The sequence below is a fragment of the Dama dama genome, chromosome 33 (genome assembly GCF_033118175.1).
Source record: "Dama dama isolate Ldn47 chromosome 33, ASM3311817v1, whole genome shotgun sequence".
NCBI classification, from domain to species: Eukaryota; Metazoa; Chordata; class Mammalia; order Artiodactyla; family Cervidae; genus Dama; species Dama dama.
In genome coordinates this window covers 29,881,444-29,906,864 of record NC_083713.1, presented here as the reverse complement: position 1 = coordinate 29,906,864, position 25,421 = coordinate 29,881,444, and the positions used below count along the sequence as shown (strand labels likewise).

The window sequence follows — 25,421 nt, the reverse complement described above, 5'->3', positions numbered from 1 at the left end:
GACACACAAATATATAAGTTACCTTGGCTGGTTTGGTTTTTGCCCTTAACTACTTCACCCTTCTCCAACATCATCTTTCAACATAAGGTTCATAAGAGGCTTAAGAGGGAAGAGTGACTTACCCAAGGTCACAGATCAATCCAATCTATAAATGGATTATGAACTCAAACAGCCCCAGAGCTTAGGAGTAGAAATTTGAAGCTACATAAGAGTCCCTTGGACTGCAAGGAGATCCAACCAGTCCATCCTAAAGGAGATCAGTCCTGGGTGTTCATTGGAAGGACTGATGCTGAAGCTGAAACTCCACTACTTTGGCCACCTCATGCGAAGAGTTGACTCATTGGAAAAGACCCTGATGCTGGGAGGGATTGGGGGCAGGAGGAGGAGGGGACAACAGAGGATGAGATGGCTGGATGGCATCACCGACTCGATGGACATGGGTTTGAGTAAACTCCGGGAGTGGGTGATGGACAGGGAGGCCTGGCATGCTGTGATTCATGGGGTCGCAAAGAGTCAGACACGACTGAGCAACTGAACTGAACTGAACTGAAGATGTGTTTCCTTGGCTGACCCCAAAAAGATCTTTTTACATTAAATGATACCAAGTTGTGTTCTCTATGTGACCTTACCTACTGTTGTGAAAGTTCTGGTTAGGTAACAATCTTCCTTTTTTTCATTAATAACATCTTTGTGTGTTTCTACTCCTTGAAGTAAAGAGATGTGGTGTGTATCCTGTGCTGATAGGATATTCTCTAGATCTTATATATTCTCATTACATACACTTGGTTAGATGCAGTAATCCATTCGTTCACTCAAAAACTAGTAAAGCCAAACAGGCTTTCAAGGTGGTGCTAGTGGTAAAGAATCCAACTGCAGGAATCCGAGAAGACTGTAAATATGCGGCAGTTATTATAACAAAAGGAACCAGAACTAAACTCATAAACTGTGTGATTCTAGAATGTGAGAATAAAGAACAAAAGAATTGTGAAAGAGAGAGCCATTTTCGATAGGATGGTCAAGAACCATCTGAGAGAATGAAGGCACAAAAAACCATCTGAGAGTAACACGAAGGAGCACCTCAGACAGAGATCTGGGCAAGGAGCACCCCAGGGCAGAGGGACGAGCCAGTGCAGACATTCAGGGATGGGAAGAAGCCTGATATGCTTCTGTACCAAAAGGAAGTCCAGTGAAGCCCAGTGTGGCAAGAATAAGTGAGAGAAAAAAAACCAGGGAGACTGAGTAAGTAAAGACATAAAAGGTTTGTGTTTTCCATGATAAATAGAAATCATGGAAATACCCTGTCCAAACAAACGGGTCTGCAACATTATACATTTTACATTTCCAGAATCAATGTTTTCCAAGCTATACCCGGGAAAGATATGTCTATCACTTACAAACTGGTTGTTTTGCAGGATGAACCACAACAATGCCAAGAGGTTGGTGAAGTGTCATCACCACTGACTGGTTCCCCCCATGCCACTTATTGGCTTTCATAACCTCATGAGTAGCACGATCACTCCAGTACACAGTATCTTCAAAGAGACTTATGGAATAAGGATGGCGCAGAATCTGTGAAGCAGAAGAGAACAATGAGACCTAGAAATAAAAACTAAGATGAACAAAGTAGGAAGGGATACCTACCCAAGCAGATGGTTTCCTTTAGCATTTAACTTAATAAAGACATAGTAAAATCCTTGCTCAAGAGGTAGAAAAAAATATACTTCTTGACCTACATCCCCCTGACAAATCAAAAATACTTTCATGAACCTGTGTCATTTAGCCTTCATCTTTACTCTGAAGGCTAAAATAGCTCTTTAGTAAAATACATATTTTCTTCATTTCCCCATTTAACTTGTGAAAATAAATTCACCAGAATTCCCTGAATAAAAATACAAAATATGCAACAAACTATGATTTCATTGAGGAATTTACATATAATTAAATCATTCTTTACGTGGAAACAACAGATTGGCATCAGCTAAATAACAGATCAACTAAATCACACAAGCTATTATTCTTTCCTAGACCATGAACAGGAATAATTATTTTTTGTGAAAAAAGAGGGACCGGCCCTCCTTCCTGTTGATATTTTCTGGATGTCTATGACACAGCAGTGAATTTCTTACTTTTCTTTTACTCCATATGCTTCCTGCTAAACCATGATCTTAGTTTAATTTCCTTTCTTTGCTACCAACTTACCAAATCACTGGCTATCACCTGCCTCCGATTGCTTCCATCGTAGTGACAGAAGTCTATGTAATCAAGATAGCCATCCATGAAATAGATTAGCCTGTTGGGGTAATCAAGAGCTAATCCAGTGGGCCAGTAGATCTTCTCCTGGACAATGACGGTGCGCTGACTGCCATCCATGCTAGCTCGCTCAATGCGAGGGTGATTGCCCCAGTCAGACCAGAACATCACACGGTCACTGTGAAAAGAAACGAGTTACCAATTGGACAGGACATATTTCTACATGGAAAATAATTGTCATTTTAAATAATAGAATAGCATGTTTATGCTCTGCTTAAAATAACACATCTCCAGTTCAGAATATATGTAAGAGCTTACTGTGTCACAAAGTAAAACTGCAATCATAATGCAATCACGAGCCATCTGGGTGTTTTTATAATGTTCATAAAACATGCAGTACAGTGTGACATGCTGAAATGTCTCAATGTTTATTTGTGTTTCTGTACAATCCACATACAGTTGATCTAGAAAAGTCCATCTGTCCTTGTTTATCTACCCTGTCATTTTTAAGAAAGCCGTTATTCATCATCAGATTCATCATAAATTTCACTGGTGTGTAATACTTTACAATATCTAGCAAATCTACACTGCATTGAACATAATTTGCCTAACTCATCTTCCTGCAGAAGACAATCTAAGGAAATTCAAGGAAAGAAGCCCTCAAAGATTTCTAAGCATGAGAGAATTTCTTCTTTCCTTTAGGGCCAGGAGGCAAAAATTTCCTTACATGACCTAAAAGGAAGTTGTAGTAAACAATACAAAACTGAAGCAAGAAAATCTGGCTTTTTGTTGTAGACATATGAAGTGTATTACTGCATGCATTTGTTAGACACTTCATCATATACTTGCAAGCTAAAAAGTAATATGATCTTTAATTTAAGTGAACAATCAATTGCTCTTGTGTACTTTATGAAGAAGACTATTCAGATAAAGGAAGACAGCAACAAGTAGCTGTATGGCTAACATTTATATAGAGATGTTTAAACAAGGGATCATTAAAAATAGTGTGATACGAGTATTAACCACATCACATTACTGTTATTTCCTCTCATACAATGTTAAGGCAACATGATATTTAAGGGAAAAAAAATGTCTTACGTAGCTCTGGGATCTACTACCAGTCCCCCTGGATTTGTTGTGTTTTCACTAAGCAGCACAGTCCTGTGGCTCCCATCCAGTTTAGCGACTTCAATTGTTTGCAGGGAAATGTCTGTCCAGTAAAGATTGCGTCCTATCCAATCTACTGCAATATTTCCAGTCATGCTGACACCACTGTCAAGTATCTAAAGACAAAAGTGAATGGTAAGTGAACTCTCAAGAAATAATCCAAACACAGAAATAAAATGAAAATTGAGAATAAGGTATCACCTAACTTGTCCTATGATTTCATGTGAGGACTAGAAAATATGGTCTTCCCATGTAGAAACAATGGGGTTTTCTAGGGAAAATCTACAAGATGGTGTAGAATTGAATACTCTATTGTTGGATTAGTGTGGAGTTTTGGTTTCAGAATTTTTTCAGTTAAACAAAAACTGTATCCATTTGCTAAGTTGGCCACCCTATGAAACTTTACAGTGTTCTCATGGCAAAAGTAATGCCTTTATTGATTGAGAGCCAACAATTACAAAATAAGGTTCTAAGGGGGCAGAGGAAACATAACCACCAAGGATGAAGAAATTGAAACTCTGGGAGACTGATCAAGAAACATAACTGAATTAAAGCTAAGAAAAGCAACTTCAACTACAAGGTCCTATTGTATAGCACAAGGAACTATATTCACTATCCTATATAATAAACCATGATAGAAAATAAATAATAAATTTTAAAAATATTTTAAAAGACAAAAGAAAGTAAAGCAACCTCCACTGTGTCTCCCTTGTCTTTTATCCACTAGAGAAAAAAAAAAAAAAAAAATGCAGAAAGGACTTCCAAGATGCAATGAGATCTCTGTATCATATAACCTGGTATTCAGATTCAAGTCTCTCCCTTCAGATCCCATCAGATAGGAGTTAGGAACATCCAGGGCTTTTAAGTATGGATGGCCCAGAGGGAGACATGAGAACCACTTAAGATAACATAGGACCTTCTCTCACTGGTGATTAACAGCAAATAGACCTGAGACTGGGGAACTAGTCAGATCAAAGGCCAGTAGACATGTACTTATGTACTTACTAGTTTTCTATCAGTTCCATTTTGAAAAGCACTCCAGATTTTACCCTGAGTTCCATCAGACCAAAAGATACGACCACTGACGGAATCAAAATCAACAGCCACAATGTGAGAACCATGTTGGATAACTGGGTAGATAAAGTACCCCTGCTGGGTAATATTGCCAGCAATAAGCTGGCTCTGACTCGCCACCAGTAACAGACTTCCAGATTCTGTCCAAGAAGAAAATAGAAGTGTCAATGATTCTGGGAGAAACAACAATATTTGATGTAATATCTTTGATAACAGAAAGAAGATGCCATTCCAAATTAGAGTAATGGGGAAAAACAAACAAACAAAAAACATAAGAATGATGTTACCTTAATAGCTGATTTTCACAAGTACTGAAAGTAAGCTTTCAAAATATCTTTCATCCTTGAATTACACTTCCGTGTTTATCTATCAACCTGGAGTGAACTATTCTTGCATTCCTCCTGTTACTATAGTTACTTTTGTACTTGCTTATTTCATACTCTGCATTCAGCTGTGGCAGAGATTTCTAATCATTCCCATGTCCTCTCTCGTCTTCCTTTTTAGTAATAAATTATGCCAAGCTTTAGCACAGCACAGGGCCTAAGAGCTAGAGACGTTTCTCCATTTCCATTTCAATTTGGAGAGACTATATGACTAAGTTTCCATCAATAAAATGCAAACAAAAATGAAGTGTCAAATTCCAGGTATCATCCTTAAAAAGAAGCTGCTCACCCCTTTCATACTTCCTGGGAGCTGGCAAACTCTGGAGCAAGATCACTTGGATCCCTGGATGGAAGGCACACCAGCTTTTACCCCCAAACCCTCTACCCTCCAGACTCCTACCTGAAAAAAAGAAACTGCCTCTTTGGTGTTAGTATTCTTTATTTGGTCACATTTAAAGCAGCCATATCAATACCCTAACACATAGTACAACACTTTCATGTCATAGAAACTGAATTAATGCTATGTGTGTGCTGTGTTCAGTCGTGTCCAACTCTTTGCCACCCCATGGACTGTAGTCCGCCAGGCTCCTCTGTCCATGGAATTTGCCAGGCAAGAATACTGGAGTGGGTTGCCATTTCCAATTCCAGGCGATCTTCCTGAGTCAGGGATTGAACCTGTGTTTCTTACGTCTACCTGCATTCACAGGCAGATTCTATAGCACTGTGCCATCTGGGAAGCCCAGAATTAATACTGGTTGAATTTAATTCATTAGGTATTATACAAAGATGGTGTCTGGAGTGTGCCTGTTAAACTAGCTGGAGTTAGTTCACTTTCATTACCTGTAGCTTTGCAAGTCCTCCGATCAGCGTCTAGCCTGTATTCTGAATCACACCAGCACCGGAAAGAACCTCTCATGTTGTAACAGTACTGGCTACAAAAGCCTCGAATACGACATTCATCTATGTCTTCGCAGGTCTTAGAGTCATTGCCAAGCAGGTATCCCAATGGACATTGGCACTGGGCCCCATAAGGCCCTTGAATACACTGGTGAGTACAACCACCATTGGAATCTGAGCAGCTATTCTGGTCTAGAATAAAGAAAAAGAAATCACAAAGGGGAAAAGTCAGGAATCTTTGCTTCTTTGGTTCATTCTGTTATATTACATGTCACACATGTCTCACGTCACCCTCAACACAATACCCAAGTATGAGCTATGAGCAGAATCCACATGGATGAGGTCCATAGACTGTCCAGTGCTCTGACTTGCCTAATTACCATCTTTCACATCCACTGGACTGGGACCACTTTCTTCACTACAACCTTCAAATATAACTCCATTTAGTGCCATGAAAGAAACGTGGAGGAAATATAAAAAAACATAACTGTCACTGGTAAAGCATGCAAAGAGACCTAAATTACTTCCCATTTGTTTTCTGTCATTCTGCTACCTACACAGATATGAAAGATAAGACTTTGACACTAAGAACTAAAAGGTTTACAATAGGAAAAGACAACTGAAAGACTAGAGGGTATAGATACACTAACATACCATCATCCTTACTTTCAGGGCTAAAATGACAATGCCCGAGGTACCCAAGATAGTTATCTGCCTGTAGATGCAAATACCCTCTATTTCCATGTGTACTCTGATTTATAAGAGTCATGGTATGAAACATGTACCAGAAGGGGAAGTAAGTCAAAATGATTAAGACATTTTCAGCACAAATGCAATGCAAATAAAATCATAAGAATCTAAAATACTTTGCAGTCATACCTGGCTGGGGTTCATCTGAGAGTGAGCATTGATTAAAGAGCAAAGAAAGAAACAACAGTAATTAGGATGATACGCCAATCACAGGATTTTAATCACAGCAAACACAAATCCCTGGACTTCATTTGTTTTGTGGCAAGTTCTGATTGAAATTAGGAAATATGAAAGCTGGAAAAACTTATGAGTGCATTACCCAACAGGACCAAATTTAATTTGATGATCTAATGAAGTAAGAACACAGAACTGGGTGCAAAGGATTAAATGAGAAATACTATCCAGTGATGATTTATTTGAATTCCATGATGGCTATCCCTACACGGGTTGAAATTCAGAGAACTGAGATTCCTTCCTCAAGAACTACATGGTGATTGTGACAATGACGACACACAGCTGGCCACTGCTCAGGATGAGTTCATGGCCAGTAAACTGTGGTCAGGAAACTTACTGCAAAGCGGGGACTCATCTGTCCCACCAGGGCAGTCAGGGACACCATCACACACTGCACTCATATTCACACAGATGCTATGGCCGGGGCATTGCCACTGCCAACTGGGACACCGAAAAGGCTGAGTAGGGCAGTCCTTCTCATCGCTCATGTCTCCACAATCATTGTCCCCATCACAGAGCCAATTTCTATAGACGCAGTTTCCATTTTGACAGACAAAATGAGATGGATGGCAGGTTTTGGGGGGACAGCCATGGTGCTCATCAGATCCCTGGATGCAGTCCTCATGCCCATCACACTCCCAGGTCTTCGGAATGCAGATCCCATCTTCTTGGCACTGGAATTCATCTTGGTGGCACATCCCAGGAGGCCTGGTTGCTAAGAGAACAGCATGGGGAAAATGCATTTGTGAATGTGATCCATAATCCCTTTTATATAACTCCTAGGTTCAGAAGAAATCATTTTGGATCAATGGTGGGTTTCTAATAATGATTATGACAAATGTAATATTAACATCTAAAATGAGTGTCTTCTCTGTCTGATCTGATTAATGGATCTAATAACAAAGAAACGGATGTACAATGGATAGAAGTCCCTGAGTTGAAAGAAAATTCTATTTTCTGTGTTTCTAACTTTGGATTAAATAATAAAGAATCATCAGAGCATTTAATAGAGGTTAAACAGCTATGGTGACATGGAATTCATGTATTTCATATATTTGGATGTTATCACTTTCCCTCAGATGAATTATACTAAATGAAGCCAAGTAGGAAGTCAAGACATACCTGGAGTAACAGGCAAATTTGGCCTTGGAGTACAGAATGAAGCAGGGCAAAGGCTAATAGAGTTTTGCCAAGAGAACACACTGGTCAGAGCAAACACCCTCTTCCAACAACACAAGAGAAGACTCTACACATGGACATCACCAGATGGTCAACACCGAAATCAGATTGATTATATTCTTTGCAGCCAAAGATGGAGAAGCTCCAAACAGTCAGCAAAAACAAGGCCGGGAGCTGACTGAGACTCAGATCATGAACTCCTTATTGCCAAATTCAGACTTAAATTGAAGAAAGTGGGGAAAACCACTAGACCATTCAGATATGACCTAAATCAAATCCCTTGTGATTATACAGTGGAAGTGAGAAATAGATTTAAGGGACTAGATCTGATAGACAGAGTGCCTGATGATATGGACGGAGGTTCGTGACAATGTACAGGAGGAAGGGATCAAGACCATCCCCAAGAAAAAGAAATGCAAAAAAGCAAAATGGCTGTCTGAGGAGGCCTCACAAATGGCTATGAATAGAAGAGACGTGAAAAGCAAAGGAGAAAAGGAAAGATATTCCCATTTGAATGCAGAGTTCCAAAGAATAGTAAGGAGAGATAAGAAGGCCTTCCTCAGTGATCAATGCAAAGAAATAAAGGAAAACAATAGAATAGGAAAGAATAGAGATCTCATCAAGAAAATTAGAGATACCAAGGGAATATTTCATGCAAAGATGGACTCGATAAAGGACATAAATGGTATGGACCTAAAAGAAGCAGAAGATATTAAGAAGTGGTGGCAAGAATACACAGAAGAACTGTACAAAAAAGATCTTCACGACCCAGATAATCACAATGGTGACTCACCTAGAGCCAGACATCCTGGAATGTGAAGTCAAGCGGGCCGCAGGAAGCATGACTACGAACAAAGCTAGTGGAGGTGATGGAATTCCAGCTGAGCTATTTCAAATCGTGAAAGATGATGCTGTGAAAGTGCTGCACTCAACATGCCAGCAAATTTGGAAAACTCAGCAGTGGCCAAAGGACTGGAAAAGGTCAGTTTTCATTCCAATCCCAAAGAAAGGCAATGCCAAAGAATGCTCAAACCACCACACAATTTCACTCATCTCACACGCTAGTAAAGTAATGCTCAAAATTCTCCAACCAGGCTTCAGCAATACGTGAACCGTGAACTTCCAGATGTTCAAGCTAGTTTTAGAAAAGGCAGAGGAACCAGAGATCAAATTGCCAATATCTGCTGGATCATCAAAAAAAGCAAGAGAGTTCCAGAAAAATACCTATTTCTTCTTTACTGACTATGCCAAAGACTTTGATGGTGTGGATCACAATAAACTGTGGAAAATTCTGAAAGAGATGGGAATACCAGACCACCTGACCTGCCTCTTGAGAAACCTGGATGCAGGTCAGGAAGCAACAGTTAGAACTGGACATGGACCAATAGAGTGGTTCCAAATAGGAAAAGGAGTATGTCAAGGCTGTATATTGTCACCCTGCTTATTTAACTTATATGCAGCGTACATCATGCGAAATGCTGGGCTGGAGGAAGCACAGCTGGAATCAAAATTGCTGGGAGAAATATCAATAACCTCAGCTATGCAGATGACACCACTCTTATGGCAGAACGTGAAGAAGAACTAAAGAGCCTCTTGATGAAAGTGAAAGAGGAGAGTGAAAAAGTTGGCTTAAAGTGCAACATTCAGAAAATTAAGATCATGGCATCCAGTCCCATCACTTCATGGCAAATAGATGGGGAAACAGGGGAAACAGTGGCTGACTTTATTTTTGGGGGCTCGAAAATCACTGCAGGTGGTGACTGCAGCCATGAAATTAAAAGATGCTTACTCCTTGGAAGGAAAGTTATGACCAAGCTAGACAGCATATTAAAAAGCAGCGACATCACTTTGCCAACAAAGGTCCGTCTAGTCAAGGCTATGGTTTTTCCAGTGGTCATGTATGGATGTGAGAGTTGGACTACAAAGAAAGCTGAGCGCCAAAGAATTGATGCTTTTGAACTGTGTGGTGTTGAAGAAGACTCTTGAGAGTCCCTTGGACTGCAAGGAGATCCAACCAGTCCATCCTAAAGGAGATCAGTCCTGGGTGTTCATTGGAGGGACTGATGTTGAAGCTGAAACTCCAATATTTTGGCCACCTGATGCGAAGAGCTGACTCATTTGAAAAGACCCTGATGTTGGGAAAGATTGAAGGCAGGAGAAGAAGGGGACAACAGAGGATGAGATGGTTGGATGGTACCACCGACTCAATGGACATGAGTTTGGGTAATCTCCAGGAGTGGTGATGGACAGGGAGGCCTGGCGTGCTGCGGTTCATGAGGTTGCAAAGAGTCGGACATGACTGAGCGACTGAACTGATGATGATGAAGCCAAGATGACTGTAAATCTTCCATTCTTTGCAAACTTTCCACTATTCATCAAGCAATTCTTATTGATTGCTTGGCTATTTCACAGGAGTAAACCCAAACACTCTCCCAGGGACCTTGTAAGGTAATAGAAAGCCAGAGGCAATGGCACTTTAACCTCAGATCGCCTGAGAAGAATTCCATGTTTTCAATGTGAAACAGAAACTTCAGTGGTTAAGAATTTCTGGGTGTTGTACACACTTATTAAGTATGTAAGCATTTATATTTTCTTTTATCCATAGATATAAACCACACTTTTCTGATAGTTGTTGTTGTTTAGTCACTCAATCATGTCCGACTCTTTGTGACCCCGGAGACTATAGCACACCAGGCTCCTCTGTCCACTGGATTCTCTAGGCAAGAATACTGGAGTGGGCTGCCATTTCCTAATCCAGGGATCTTCTGGACCCAGGGATCAAACCCTCATCTCCTGCATTGGCAGGTGGATTCCGAACCACTGAGCCATCAGGGAAACCCTCTTTTCTGATTAGGGAGGAGAACTGATAGAAACCTACTTTTTATGATCCAAAACATGAACATTCAAACAAATGACCACCTCACCTTGTTTAATATAAAAATGGCAATAACAAGTCCTTTCCATTATTAGGTCTACAGCCTGTGAAGTTTACAGGTCCATCAGATTTATAGTCCATGAAGTCCTCCTTGAACCCTCAAAAAATTTCTTTCCTGGGAACCTTCATTGAATTTTATCTGTATCATTTCTACAAAGCCCTTACTAACTATCTGCCTTGCTTTGTTTCTTACTTTCTACCAGACTCCCAGGACAAAGACCACAGAAAACATGTTAGCAGATACTAAACAAATGATTTGCTTGATGTGACCTCCTATTGAGACTTAAAGGAAACCATTAAAATATCTTTATATATGGCAAACCTCATTGAAACCCACTAATTTTGAATGCCCCAGGTAATACTGAAAACAAAAATACCTGAGAAATATTTAACCTACTCAAAAGACAATTAAAAAGTGCCCATTTACAATTACTTGATTCACAACTTATCCCTATTTGGTGATGTTGATTTGATTTCATTATACAATCAATACTGTGGTCCTTGGACAATGTTTTGTTAATTAGGCTGCCTTCCCTCTAGCTTATCTAAGAGAAAATCTGTGGTAAGAGCAATCCTGGTAATTAAGAAATGACCCCGTCACCTGAAACATGCCAGGTATATGGTACTTACGACAATCTGTCTCATCAGAGTGGTCATCGCAGTCAAAAATGCCATCACAGTGATACATCTTGCTAATACACTGACCATTACTAACACATGTGAATTGAGAAGCAGTGCAGTTAATCACTGAAAATGAGAGAAAAACACTAGAAGTTAAGCCAAGGAACAAACAACTGAACATCGAAATTTTTCTAAACATCATGAATTAAAAAAAATAAACCATTATTACAACAGCCAAGATAGGTAAGCAGCTTATTGGTCCATAAACAGAGGAATAGACAAAGACCACTGTCCATAAACAGTGGTGCAATGGAGCACCACTCAGCCATAAAAAAGAATGAAATTTTGCCATCTGCAACAACATGGATGGACTTAGTCATAAAGAGAAAGACAAATACCATATAATGTCACTTATATGTGGAATCTAAAAACTAAAACAAACTAATGAAAACAACCAAAAAGAAATAGACTCACAGACATAGAGGACAAGCAAGTGGTTAACAGTGGGCAGAAGGAAGGGGGCAGGGCCAAGATAGGGATAAGCTACAGGAATACATTATACAACAAAGGGAATATAGCTGATATTTTACAATTATAAATGGATTTAATCTTTGAATGTTAATTAGTATGTTGTACACCTGAAACATATAAATCAGTTATGGACTTACAACCTCAATGGATTAATTAAGCAATTAATTAATTAAAAAATAAAACAATGTACTTACTACAGCCAATCTCATCAGATCCGTCAGCACAGTCCTTGGTCCCATCACAGACAAAAGATAGGGCAATACATCGGTGATCAGGGCAATGAAACTGAGTAGGTGAACATGTCTGTGTATGATCTAATGTCATCCAAAAACAAAACCAAGTTAATAGTTTATTTCTTGTCCAATATGTACCAGAGACAAACTGTATAATGCTTAGGAAATACATAAATTATCTCAGTTGTATGTGTGCTCAAAATTCCTGCAAGTCAGACAGATCGCCTTTTTAGAGAGAGGAACAGAAATAATATAGGGCAGAGTCAGAAACTGTGAGGATACTCTGAAGAACAGACCATATGTAGAAGATAAGCATCATGGCCTTGCTTTGGACTGCACCTCATGAATAGTATGAAGTCCAAGATCTTCTGCACAGTTAAGCAATGAAACTCAGCCCACAAGACAGGATGGACTGTGGTCATGGAGCATGGTCCACATGATAACTGGATTTAACTGGATCATGATAACTGAATTTAATCCAAAGTCTAAGCAGAACTATCCTCAAAACCAGGACCCTAGCTGGCTGAAGAGACATAGCCTTAGGGTCCGACAGGCTGCCTCCATGACCCAAAACAGGAATCATAATATAGTCTCACAGAATGTGAAAGCTAGAGGAGATCTTAAAGCTTATCTAGTCCTGAAAAAAAAGGACTAGCCAAATTATGCAACCAAAACAGAACTTAGTCCTGGGAACCCTGCACCCCCTCTGCACAGGTGGGTAAGATTAATGAAATTGAAACGTTCTTTGCCTTTTTATTTTATTGTCTTTTTGCCTGTATAAATGAAAAGAAAAACCAGTAGCTAAACATCCGGGTGTGTTTATATGATTCAGAAAGGGCAATTGTTTTAAATATCTGAACAGTTAGTTGTGGGATTTTTATTTTCCAGTTTCCATCTGGATATTAGTTAGATATCAAAGATAGTCCTTGTTTTGCTTCCATAGAAAATATTTAGCAAGACTTCCTCTGTCTTTGCTTTTAGAGCCTATTAATACACTGGTTGACAGATGGAATAGAAGTGGCTAAGATACAATGAAAATTATATGAGCCTTCAAGGAAAGTACTCAAGGCCTACTCATGGTTCAAATCTATTTACTAGGCTGATCAGCCAAGAGAAATCAGTTCAGAACTTACTGCATGACTTTTCATCTGATCCATCCCTACAATCATTATCTGTGTCACAGACCCAGCTCCTTGGGATACAGAAGTTATTGTCACAGGTGAATTGATCAGCACGGCAGGAAGTGGGTGCTCGGGTGGGGCAGTTCTGCTCATCGCTGCCATCCAGACAGTCATTCTCTCCATCACAGCGCCACATTGAGGGAATGCAGTGTCCTTCGTGTTTACACTCAAATGCTAAAGGTGAACAGGTAGCATCTACAACAGAAACGAATTGATCGTAAAGACATTGGTTTTTACAGCCTTTTAAATGAGATCTTACCTTTCAATGGGAGCATTATACAAAATGTGAAAGTCATCATCATTCACTGACATTTATTTGGCAACTATTATTTACATATTTTTTTTCCTCTCTGAATCATCACAAGGATACTGCCAGGTACATATAATTATCTGCATTTTATAGATGAGGAAATTGAGGCTCTGAGAGACTCAGGCATGTGCCCAAGACCAAAGCTCTAGTTGTCACGACTGTAAGGCCCATCCTTTGCTTCTAAGCTATGCTTCCTCACAGCATATGGCTCATTTGAAATTGATAAAACATTTATGTAAAAATCTGCACTTTTAAAAAAGAAAAGTGCAAAATAAAACAAAACAAAATAAACCTTTTGAAATTTCAAAAATGTACAAACGAGCACTTTTATTTTCAAATGTCATTTCTCTTTCTATTAATGTCTCCTTGATAGAAATTTCTGAGTTTTCTTTTATTTTTCACAATAGTATTTATTATAAATTAGATTACCATCAAAAGAAGATTATAAAGGTTAAAATCACCATTTCACCCATAATCCATTTTACACCTACAGGAGGAAAAAGGAATATAGTACATGAGATTTTCAGAAGCTATTATTGCAAACACTTATTCCATGATACCATTCTCTCCAGTACTATAGATTAGATCCCTTTTATTTCGGAGTAGGAGAGGCCAAGATGCAGTGACTCTGCATGTCCATCCAATATCAGAAAAAAGTTTTATTGAGGATAGTCCAAATAATCTGTAGAAATCATCTGTAACATTATCTATGAATAATATTCATCATCCAGCTTTCTAAAAGCCTTTAGAGTACATATTCCTTTTTCCTATAGAGATAACCTAAGCCTTTTTTTTAAAGCACACCTCTCTCTGTTCTATATATCACAGGACGCATCGCTAATGTATAAGCTACTTACTAGATGTGGTACATTGAGCCTCATCACTGTTATCAAGACAGTCATCAAAGCCATCACAGCGATACTGAAGGGGCACGCATCTGCCGTTGTGGCAGGGGAAGGAGAGCGTGCCACACTGCTCCATGGGCGGCTCTTGGGATGCGCTCTCCACACACGTCAAACGGTTGGAAGCCAGACTCATTCCATGGGGGCAGCCACACACCCGCTGGGAATCCGGCACTGGGAAGCAGAAGTGACTGCAGTCGCCATTTGGGTTGGTGGGTCGGTTACAGGCATTAGACCCTGAAAAAGCAACGCCCCCACATGAGGGAGTCAAGCACATTCCTTTTAGGTTGATCACAGGTTTGGTTTGTGACAAAAAATGAATGGGAAAGAATACTTGTCAGACCCAATATTAAAAACTGACTTCTTCTTGGAGAGGAACGTGCCAAATGACACATTCAATCTAAATACAGAGAAGTCCTGAAACGTGTTTTTCCTCCCATATGCTTAAAGTTAGTAAAGTTGAATAGAAATTCTTACACATTAAAATTATCTCAGTGACAGGAAGATAAAACTATCAGGAGTTATAGTAAATAAATTAAAGGTAAAATGAGCCACCACATTAAATACGTCCATACAAAACAACCTGGCAACATTACTCACCTGTCTGGATTCTAGAATCATATACTTTCGCACGCATTACAGAACCAACACCACTTCGGAGAACAACCGATCGTGCAGCATTGTATTTCCCGAATCGAATAATACCACGTCTCCAATCAGTAACATATATATAGTCTAAGAAGAAATATGGTGATAAGTTTATTTGCCACAGCTCACCTAGGAAAATGCAATATGTTTGTAATGCTTCTTCCAAATGTGGGAAGCTTTTTTCATAAGTATCTGTTTAAATAAATATGTTTCTGTTTTCCATAATTTGTAATTCTAGAAATGACTCTTTAGAAGCTTATATATATATATATATATATATATTTTTTTTTTTTTTTTTTCTTAAAGACTTTTGAGCCTCTGAAGCTAAGGACCTTTAATAAAACAACAGAGTTGGAAGAATACTTCCTGATACAAGAGTGCTAGAGGAATGAGGGAATAAAAACAGTAGAAAGAGTTGCTAGTATAGATATCTGAGAGAGATCCTACCTAGAAGAAGCCTATATTTTTAATAATAGTAGTGTTCAGATTCAGGGAAGAACATTGGAACATGGAATATTGTGATGCAATTGGGCTTAGCCCTCTATGTGTAAAAATTTTTTTAATCTCAGGATTCTTTTATACAATATGAGATGATACCTCAGGAGACTGAATTCTTATCCTAGCCATAGCACTAAACTGCTGAGTGATCTTCACTGTGTGAGGGCTCGTGTTTCTAGTAAAATTAATCTCTAAGTTCTCTTCCAGGTCAAACATTTTATATTTCATGTTTAATGAGAACATTTTTTTAAAACTTTGACTTTCAAATTTCAAAGTGAGCTTTGAGAAGGCAAAGTACAGATATAGTTCAAGAAGGAAATGTTAGTGTATGTTTAGGGATCAATAAAATTTATCCATATAAGTGTTCCTACACCTTAAAAGACAATAATGCTCCACAAAGCTGAAAATGGAAGTTAGAGGCCATACAAGATTTTAAACATCAAAAATTAAATTGTATTAATTTTACCTTAGATACTGAAGCAGGGAAATAAACACATATTTCAATAGAGTTTTCCAAAGAAACAAACAATAACCAACTAAAAATTCCAACTGACCAGAAAATGACTAAGATGGCAGAAACTTTATCATAAAACCAGTTTTCCTTATCTATGGTCTAATCAATGACTAATCAGTCATTGGACTCACTAAATCATACCTAGCCTGACTGCCAATCAAACTGCAAACCAGCAATTAAATAAAAACTGCATTTTTATTTAACTGCAAAATATCCCAGCAAAGAGCAGAGAAAATTTAACACGTTTATACTGTTACTATGTGAGAACAAATAGGATGTGTCAGACATCATTAGTAGAAAGGGAGAAAGAATGCACAGGCTGAGGAGAGGGGGGCTGCATATTTATAACTGACTCAAAAATCTCACAAGAGCACTTAAAAAATTTTAAAATAACATGACTCCCCCACAGACAACAGGGGGGAGTATGGAATATATTTACTAGTTATTCATTCCACACTACATGTGTATGAGAAAGTCTTTGAATTATAGTCAGTGCCTACTTTTTTTTTTAAAGCAGAAGCCAATTATTCACAGTAGCAAATTTCAGGACTTCCCTGGTGGCTCAATGGGAAAGAATCCACCTGCAATGCAGGAGACGTGGGTTCAATCCCTGGATCGGGAAGATCCCCTGGCAGAGGGCATGGCAACCCACTCCAGTATTCTTGCCTGGAGAATTCCATGGACAGAGGAGCCTGGCGGGTTATAGTCCATTGAGTCGCAGAGAGTCAGATACTTTGTGAGTCAAACTGAGTGACTTAGCACGCATGCAGGAAGTTTCGACCTGAGACGCAACTAGCATAAGTGTAGGGGCTTTGGTGGATCACAAAATGGCACCTCTCTAACTAGATTAATTATGGTTTGCTCAAGTAGAACCAGGGTAGATTTTAGTTTCTCCTTACACTCTTGGCCTGGCACATGCTACACAATCATTCACAGAAACCCTATTATCAAGACTAAACAAACCACCTGCTTCGTGGTGCCAAGCTAGATTCTTATTCCCAGCAACCAAACCCACAAGAATATGCCTATACTCACAAGAGGGGAGATGGGAGGAAGAAAACAGATGCACTATTATATAAAAATGTCTCAAACAGAAAAAAATTAATATTTCACCAACAAACCAAATGTTTTATTTAGATATAAGAGCACCATTTCATAAGTGACCAGTTTTTTTGGAATTATGAGATTGTCAAATGAGGATGAGTTTTATACAGCTTGCACAGTATAAATAAAACACTTTTGGTTCAAAACATACCTTCAAAGACAGCAAGTCCAAAAGGATTTGTCAACTGATGTACATTGGTCAGGGCTTTTCTGTCTGAACCATCAAAGGTACTGTGCTCAATTTTATCAAAAAAGGCATCTACCCAGTATAATCGTGAAGAACTAGAATAACAAAATACTTAGTTATTGGTTACTCAGAAACTAGAAAAGCACACCCTATAATAAGGGCATTCAAAATCAGGGGCTTCCCTGGTGGCTCAGCAGTAAAGAATCCATCTGCAATGCAGGAGACATGGGTTCGAGCCCTGGGTCAGGAACACCCCCTGAAGAAGGAAATGGCAACCCAGGCCAGTATTCTTGCCTGGGAAATCCCATGGACAGAGGAACCTGGTGGGCTACAGTCCATGGGTTGGAAAGAGCTGGACACAACTAAGAGTTGGACAGTCCATGGGGTCGCAAAAGAGTCATACACAACTTAGCAACTAAACAACAAGAGCAATTCAACTGAACAGCATGTTCAGTTGACACATTTACATTCATTAAGCAAAGTTTAATAGTCTTATGTTCCCCAGAAAAACAAAGCAACTTTCATGAAGTGGTTTTCAAATGTCTTAGAAAACCTGAAATGTTATCTTCAAGTTAAGAATTTTAGTTTTTGCCTTATTAAATCCACATTTAGGAAAAATATCATTAGTAACTTATGTTTGAAAGGTTAAACACATTTCTTCCTATTTTTTCTCCTATGAACTGCTTTTGCATTTGATATCTCTAAGCTTGTTTACCCTGTTACCTTTTCCTATATTCCTTGACAGGTCAATTTCTTAAAATTTAAATTTGATATTCCAAAAATCCTCCCATAGTGCATATAGGTAAATATACATTTTTTGACACCAAAGATTTCCTATCCTCAAGATGGCCCCTGTAAAAATTACACATGACCAGTACTTGATCAAATCCTTCTTCTATTTCCCTGGGTCTTGCCCTATTTTGCTTCCTCTAGCAATTTTCAGAATATTCATTTTAATGCATACATTTTCATCCCAGCAGAAGCTGGCCAACTACAATATGTCTCCCTTAGTAAGTGGGAATGCAGCAATTTGGGATGATTCCTACTTACCTCCAATCAATGGACAGCCCACTGGGCCACCCAAGAGTACTGTTTACTATAGGTAAAATGTTAGACCCATCAGTCCATGCCCTCAGGATTTTAGCAGGACGGTACCAAACCGAGAAGAATATATACCTAGAAAAAGAGGTAATAAATCAAAGATGTTAACATCGGCACAAACTACGTGACTTAGATTTATCACAAACACAGATTCTCCAGAGAATTGCTGCAAACTAGTTTTCTGTAGGGTTTATATTAAAAAAATATATAGAAAATACAAATAGCATTAAAATGAGCATCTAGGGCAGAGAACCACTGAGCTAGACTTCAGGACTATTGTCACCAAGTAGGCTCTTTAAAAAGACACAATTCAGATTATTAATACTACATGTCCTTGAAATAAAATAAACAATGAGCAAAACAAAAACAAAAACAGATTTTATAATCTCTCACTTACTTTCTAGATTAAACATCCAGGATCCACTAGATGACTCTTTAATCATCTTTCACAAGGAATTTGCAGGAAAGTATTTCATTCCTGATTAAAAATGCACCCAAATCAATGTACCCAAGGTGTTTTACCCAAGACATCTTTTTTATGCCTTTTTTTTACTTCAAAGGGTAGGAAAAATATAAGTGTAGGGAGGAAAAGCTCTTCTCTTTCATGTGAGCCTTAAGAACTAAAATGAGTCTTTTCCAAAAGGTAACTTTCTGAAATGTGACTTCACATTGTTTTAAATGAACGACTGATTAGGAAAGGAATTTAACGCCTTTTTTAAATCCACTGCCAAAGACTTAGCTTAAGATAAATTCACTAGAAAATCAACATTTAACTCTCTATCAGGCAATAAAGCTTCTTATCAATAGCATCGTCAGTTTTAAAATATGTTAGACACACAGGCTTTGTAGTCAGATAGGTCTGGAATTTTAATACTAACTGTTGCTTAATAGCGGTGGGTCGTTGAGCAAGTTAGTTTCTCTCTCTGAGGTCCAAAACAGGTCTTGTATATGCTCACTCACAAACCAGCTTTTGAATTAGATGAGATTATGCACTATGTAAAGTGTTTGCTATGTACCCTCAATCAGGCTTTAGTAAGTTACCAGTCATCACTTTTTTATTATTCTATTAAAACATAACTACCTGGCTTAAGACTTTAGGGTAAGCTATCAAACTATCAAACATATTTAAATATAAAAGGTAAGAACTAGAAGGGATGATGTGAAATGCTCTGTCTTTTCTTGCCTGACTCCATCAACAATGCAGTGGTTAAACACTTTGTGGTCTGAAAGACTTCATTCTGAAAACTACTGAATGATTTAGAAAGTTTTGGTAAGCTTTGTATCGATGCATTAAAGCTGGGAAGGAATTTGAGCCTTTCCTGATAATTCTGCTGCATATTCATTCCTTCTCCACTGAATCTGTGACTCACTGTTTGGTCCTATGTGACTATGAGAAAAACACAGTTCAGTGAAGGCTGGGAAAGCCAAAACTTAGGAGAAAGTTTTTGAAAGGAGGTAAAGTGATAATTTCAGCATATGCTAAAAGGATACAATCTAAGGTGATTTCAATTTACATGGTTCAATCTTGTATTTACTAGATTTGCCAAATACCTATGGCATCACTTGTTTTCTTTTTCTTTTTTTTTTTTAAATAAAATTGACCATTTTTAGGTGTATGGTTCAGTAGTGCTAAGTATATTCACTGTCGTACAACCAACTTCCAGCACTTTCTCATCTTGCAAACTAAAACTCTGTATCCAACACACACTAACATCACTTGTTTTCTTAAGAAAACATGAACATACTTACCCAGCAGTAGGATGAACTACGATTGACCGTGGGTTATTTAAATTTTGGATGATTGTACGTCTTGATTTATCAGCTAGCTTTATGACACTGACACTCCTATAAGAAGAATCTGTCCAATAGAGATTCCTCGAAATCCAATCAAAACTCAAACTTTGAACACCTGGCACCCTCTTAGCTGTGATAATTTCTCTTCCTGTAAATTAAAATATGGACATGGATTAAAGTAAGCATATTTTATATGATATACATTTTCCTATCACTGCATATTTAAACTTTGTGTGAGAACTCAAAGAATATTTCAGTAACATGAAATTCTTTTAAAAAACTAAATAAAGCAACTGTAAACTGCAAAGCAACACATGAGATAAACCTAGAATCTACTCATCTCCAAAAGTTTGGATTTCAAAGAATAGATATGATTCTGTTCAACAGAACCAGCAGTGGTATGGCCTGGATTTACTCCCTTGTTCAACCTTCCAGAAAAAAATTTCTCAGTACAGAACATCTGAAGAAGAGATACCTGAGTTCACATACTCACAACCACCACCCACAGACAGCACTGATAAGCTGACACTGCCAGGTACGACTGGGGGGATCTGTGAGGCATTCCCACCCAACCTTCTCATCAACAATTCATTCAGAGCCACAAAGTTGCCAAGTTTGGGAAAGACCAGCAGGCAGAAAGGAAATCGGAACTGGGTATAAGGAGAAACAAAGACCACTTTTCCCTTGGTGAATTTTTATGCCTTTCCCCCTCCTTTTTCTTAAAAAAAAAAAAAAAAGTGACTCAGAGTAAACAATTACACCTCTTTCTTTTGATGGAACAAGTCTAGTGTTTTTTCCATTTATTTATTTGAGAAATTATACAAAGAAAGTCCTCTGTGTGCCAGACACCATACTAAACATTGAGGAAACATGATATTGCTAATAGTATTACTAACAGCAGCTTATCCTGAACACTCACTATGAGCCACCACATCCCTGGGTAAAGCGTCTGCCTACAATGCGGGGTTTGTCCCGGGTCAGGAAGATCTCCTGGAGAAGGCACTGGCAACCCACTTCAGTATTCTTGCCTGGAAAATCCCATGGATGGAGGAGCCTGGTAGGCTACAGTCCATGGGGTCACAAAGAGTCAGACACGACTGAGCAACTTCACTTCACTTCACTTCATGAGTCTGAAACGAGCCTAAGTACTTTACATGAATTCATCCATCCTCACAACAGCTCAAGAGCAGGAATTACTATTATTTCTACTTTCCACATGGGAAAACTGAGTCATATAAAAGTGAAGCATCTTGACAGAAATGTGGACATGTCTTCAAGATATCTATAATGAGGTAGGAGAGGTGAGGGGAGGCAATTAGGGCAAGAGGGAAAGCAATAGAAGAATATTGGCTGCTGTGATGGAGGCATGGACAGGATGGTATGGAAATTACGGCAGGAAGTACAGGAGGATGAGATGGTTAACCAGCATCACTGACATGAATATGAGCAAACTCCAGGAGATGGTGAAAGAAAGGGAAGCCTGGTGTGCTGCAATCCATGGGGTTGCAAAGAGTCAGACATGACTTAGCAACTGAACAATGGCAATAGGTGTAGAGATGTGTTTTGTTTTTATTTCTTTACTTATCTTGGCCCCACCACACAGCATGCAGGATCTTAATTCCCTAACCACGGATTGAACCAATGCCCCATGAAGTGGAAGCAAAGTCTTAACCACTGGACCACCAGGGAAGTCCTATGGAGAGGTTTCCCAAAGGAAGTAGTGAATGAAGGGCTGTAGAAAAGATGTGGAAGTGGGAAAGAGAGACACTGAGGATTCCACATGTTCGGAAGCATGGCTAGAGGTTAACAAGTTAATGATAGAGGCTAAAAGAAAGGGAGAAGTTTGGGTGACCACCATTTTTGGGGAGAGTGGGGTGTCAGATAAGAAGTGACACCTTTCCCTTGGGGCAGGAGGTCTGGAGAAGAAGAATGGTGAATATTTAGACACATCAGTTTTCAGGTGGTTTGTGGAATATCCAGTTGAAGTATCCAACAGGCAATTGGTGCAATGGATCCGAACACCAGAATGTGAGCTTGGTTTGAGACTTTTAGCACTTTCTGCAAGAAGCCTTCCCTGACCTTTCCCGTCATTCTCCAGGTTAGGAGCAAAAGCATTCAGGAAATAGCCTATCATAAGTTTCCCTACACTAATTTATACTTACTACATTAGATGGTAACAAAAGACTCAGAAGGTGCAGAATTATGTGGAAGAAAATGCACAATTAGAAGAGAGAACCCATGTTGAACACTAGAGATCACAATTGCATATAAGACAGATAAAGAAAAAACAAAGCTAGTGGAGGTGATGGAATTCCAGCTGAGCTATTTCAAATCGTGAAAGATGATGCTGTGAAAGTGCTGCACTCAATATGCCAGCAAATTTGGAAAACTCAGCAGTGGCCACAGGACTGGAAAAGGTCAGTTTTCACTCTAATCCCAAAGAAAGGCAATGCCAAAGAATGCTCAAACTACCGCACAATTGCACTCATCTCACAGGCTAGTAAAGTAATGCTCAAAATTCTCCAAGCCAGGCTTCAGCAATACGTGAACCGTGAACTTCCAGATGTTCAAGCTAGTTTTAGAAAAGGCAGAGGAACCAGAGATCAAATTGCCAACATCCACTGGATCATTGAAAAAGCAAGAGAATTCCAGAAAAACATCTATTTCTGCTTTATTGACTATGCCAAAGCCTTTGACTGTGTGGATCACAATAAACTGTGGAAAATTCTGAAAGAGATGGGAATACCAGACCACCTGACCTGCCTCTTGAGAAACCTGTATGCAGGTCAGGAAGCAACAGTTAGAACTGAACATAGAACAACAGACTGGTTCCAAATAGGAAAAGGAGTATGTCAAGGCTGTATATTGTCACCCTGCTTATTTAACTTATATGCAGCGTACATCATGCGAAATGCTGGGCTGGAGGAAGCACAGCTGGAAGCAAGATTGCCGGGAGAAATATCAATAACCTTAGATATGCAGATGACACCACCCTTATGGCAGAAAATGAAGAGGAACTAAAAGAGCCTCTTGATGAAAGTGAAAGAGGAGTGAAAAAGTTGGCTTAAAGCTCAACATTCAGAAAACTAAGATCATGGCATCCAGTCCCATCACTTCAGGGGAAATAGATGGGGAAACAGTGGAAACAGTAGCTGACTTTATTTTTCCGGGCTCCAAAATCACTACAGATGGTGATTGCAGTCATGAAATTAAAAGACACTTACTCCTTGGAAGGAAAGTTATGACCAACCTAGACAGCATATTAAAAAGTAGAGACATCACTTTGTCAACAAAGGTCCGTCTAGTCAAGGCTATGGTTTTTCCAGTGGTCATGTATGGATGTGAGAGTTAGACTATAAACAAAGCTGGGAGCCGAAGCATTGATGCTTTTGAACTGTGTGGTGTTGATGCTTACTTCAGTAACTACAGTTAACTTAATGCAAGGAGATCCAACCAGTCCATCCTAAAGGAGATCATTCCTAAAAGAGATCAGTCCTGGGTGTTCATTGGAAGGACTGATGTTGAAGCTGAAACTCCAATACTCTGGCCACCTGATGCGAACAGCTGACTCATTTGAAACAACCCTGATGTTGGGAAAGATTAAGGGCGGGAGGAGAAGGGGACGACAGAGGATGAGATGGTTAGATGGCATCACCGACTCAATGGACATGGGTTTGGGTGGACTCTGGGAGGTGGTGATGGACAGGGAGGCCTGGTGTTCTGCGGTTCATGGGGTCGCAAACAGTCAGACACGACTGAGTGACTGAACTGAACTGAACTGAAAGAAAAAACATTTAAGGAACACTAGAAATAATGGTCAAGAAACAGAAGGAAATTCAGGAGTGTGTTGTCAAGGGGGAAAAAAATTTAAGAAAATGACTAAGGTGCCAAAGATAAGAACTGCAAGTTTATAACAAAGTGACTGGAGGTGACTGGGATAAGATTGGTTTCAAGAAAGCGACATAGTACAAAGAGGTGAGAAATGCAGATATGGAAGTCGAGCTTAAAAAAATGTACACCAAACTTTCAAGGTGCTTGTCCACAAACTTGAGGACAGAAGACTACAATTAAAGAGGAACATGAAGTAGAGGGTAGGTTGAAGGATTTTTAGGATGAGAGAGACTTCAGCATATCTGATGAGGATAAGTCAATAGAACAAAAAAAGTTGGAGAAGAGAAAGGATTACTGATGGGGCAAGTTCCCTGAGGGTTAGCCCATATTGACTTCAATGTGACTTGGAACAGTTTTTGCACATAAACTCACTGAATTTCACCTTCTCACTCGGAAAAACAGAGCAAACGTCATACCTCCCTAACCAAAGTGCAGAGTTTAACCACTATTTTAAAAGGCAATTTTCTCAGCATGTGGACTTGAAATTTATTTTTTAAAAAAAGAAGAAAGAAAACCATGATGAGAACTTCAGTTGCCAAAGCTAAAGGAATCTGACCTGTGGAGGCACCAATGGGAGACAGCCTGTGTGTAGTAGCTCTGCAGATGTAATTCTAGTCCTCAGAAAAAAGGTCTTCTGGTTCAAAATAACAGATCAACCACACGTTTATCTCCTCTTCCTTTCAGTAGAAGAACAGATGAAGAGAAAGGAACTGGAGAAGGGGTAACTAACTAAATAAAAGGTGAGATATACCAGTAGAGGTGAGCACCAACATCCACATATGCAGATGCCTCAGCTTATCTGCACGCAGAGACCCCAGATTCTGAAAAAGGCAGGGGTGAGTAACTAACCTGGTATAGAGGCTTCCCTGGTGTCCAGTGGTTAAGAACCTGCCTTGTAATGCAAGGGACACTGGTTTGATCCCTGGTCAGGGAGGATCCCACAAGCCACGGAGCAACTAAGCCTGTGTGCCACAACTACTGAGAACACCCTAGAGCCCACGAGCTCCAACTCCTGAAGCCTGCACACCTACAGCCTG

At 39.2% G+C, this 25,421-nt stretch overlaps 1 protein-coding gene across 1 annotated transcript in view; it reads right to left on the bottom strand.

Moving 5' to 3' along the window:
- Positions 1-25,421, bottom strand: part of LRP2 (LDL receptor related protein 2) — a 158,611-nt gene that overhangs the window by 76,010 nt on the left and 57,180 nt on the right. The window contains 14 exon segments of the mRNA XM_061135388.1: positions 1,395-1,569; positions 2,200-2,428; positions 3,349-3,533; positions 4,423-4,631; positions 5,715-5,963; positions 7,093-7,470; positions 11,500-11,616; positions 12,216-12,335; positions 13,388-13,630; positions 14,603-14,884; positions 15,248-15,382; positions 17,563-17,693; positions 18,649-18,774; positions 20,449-20,641. Coding sequence (XP_060991371.1) covers positions 1,395-1,569; positions 2,200-2,428; positions 3,349-3,533; positions 4,423-4,631; positions 5,715-5,963; positions 7,093-7,470; positions 11,500-11,616; positions 12,216-12,335; positions 13,388-13,630; positions 14,603-14,884; positions 15,248-15,382; positions 17,563-17,693; positions 18,649-18,774; positions 20,449-20,641 — 2,772 coding nt within the window.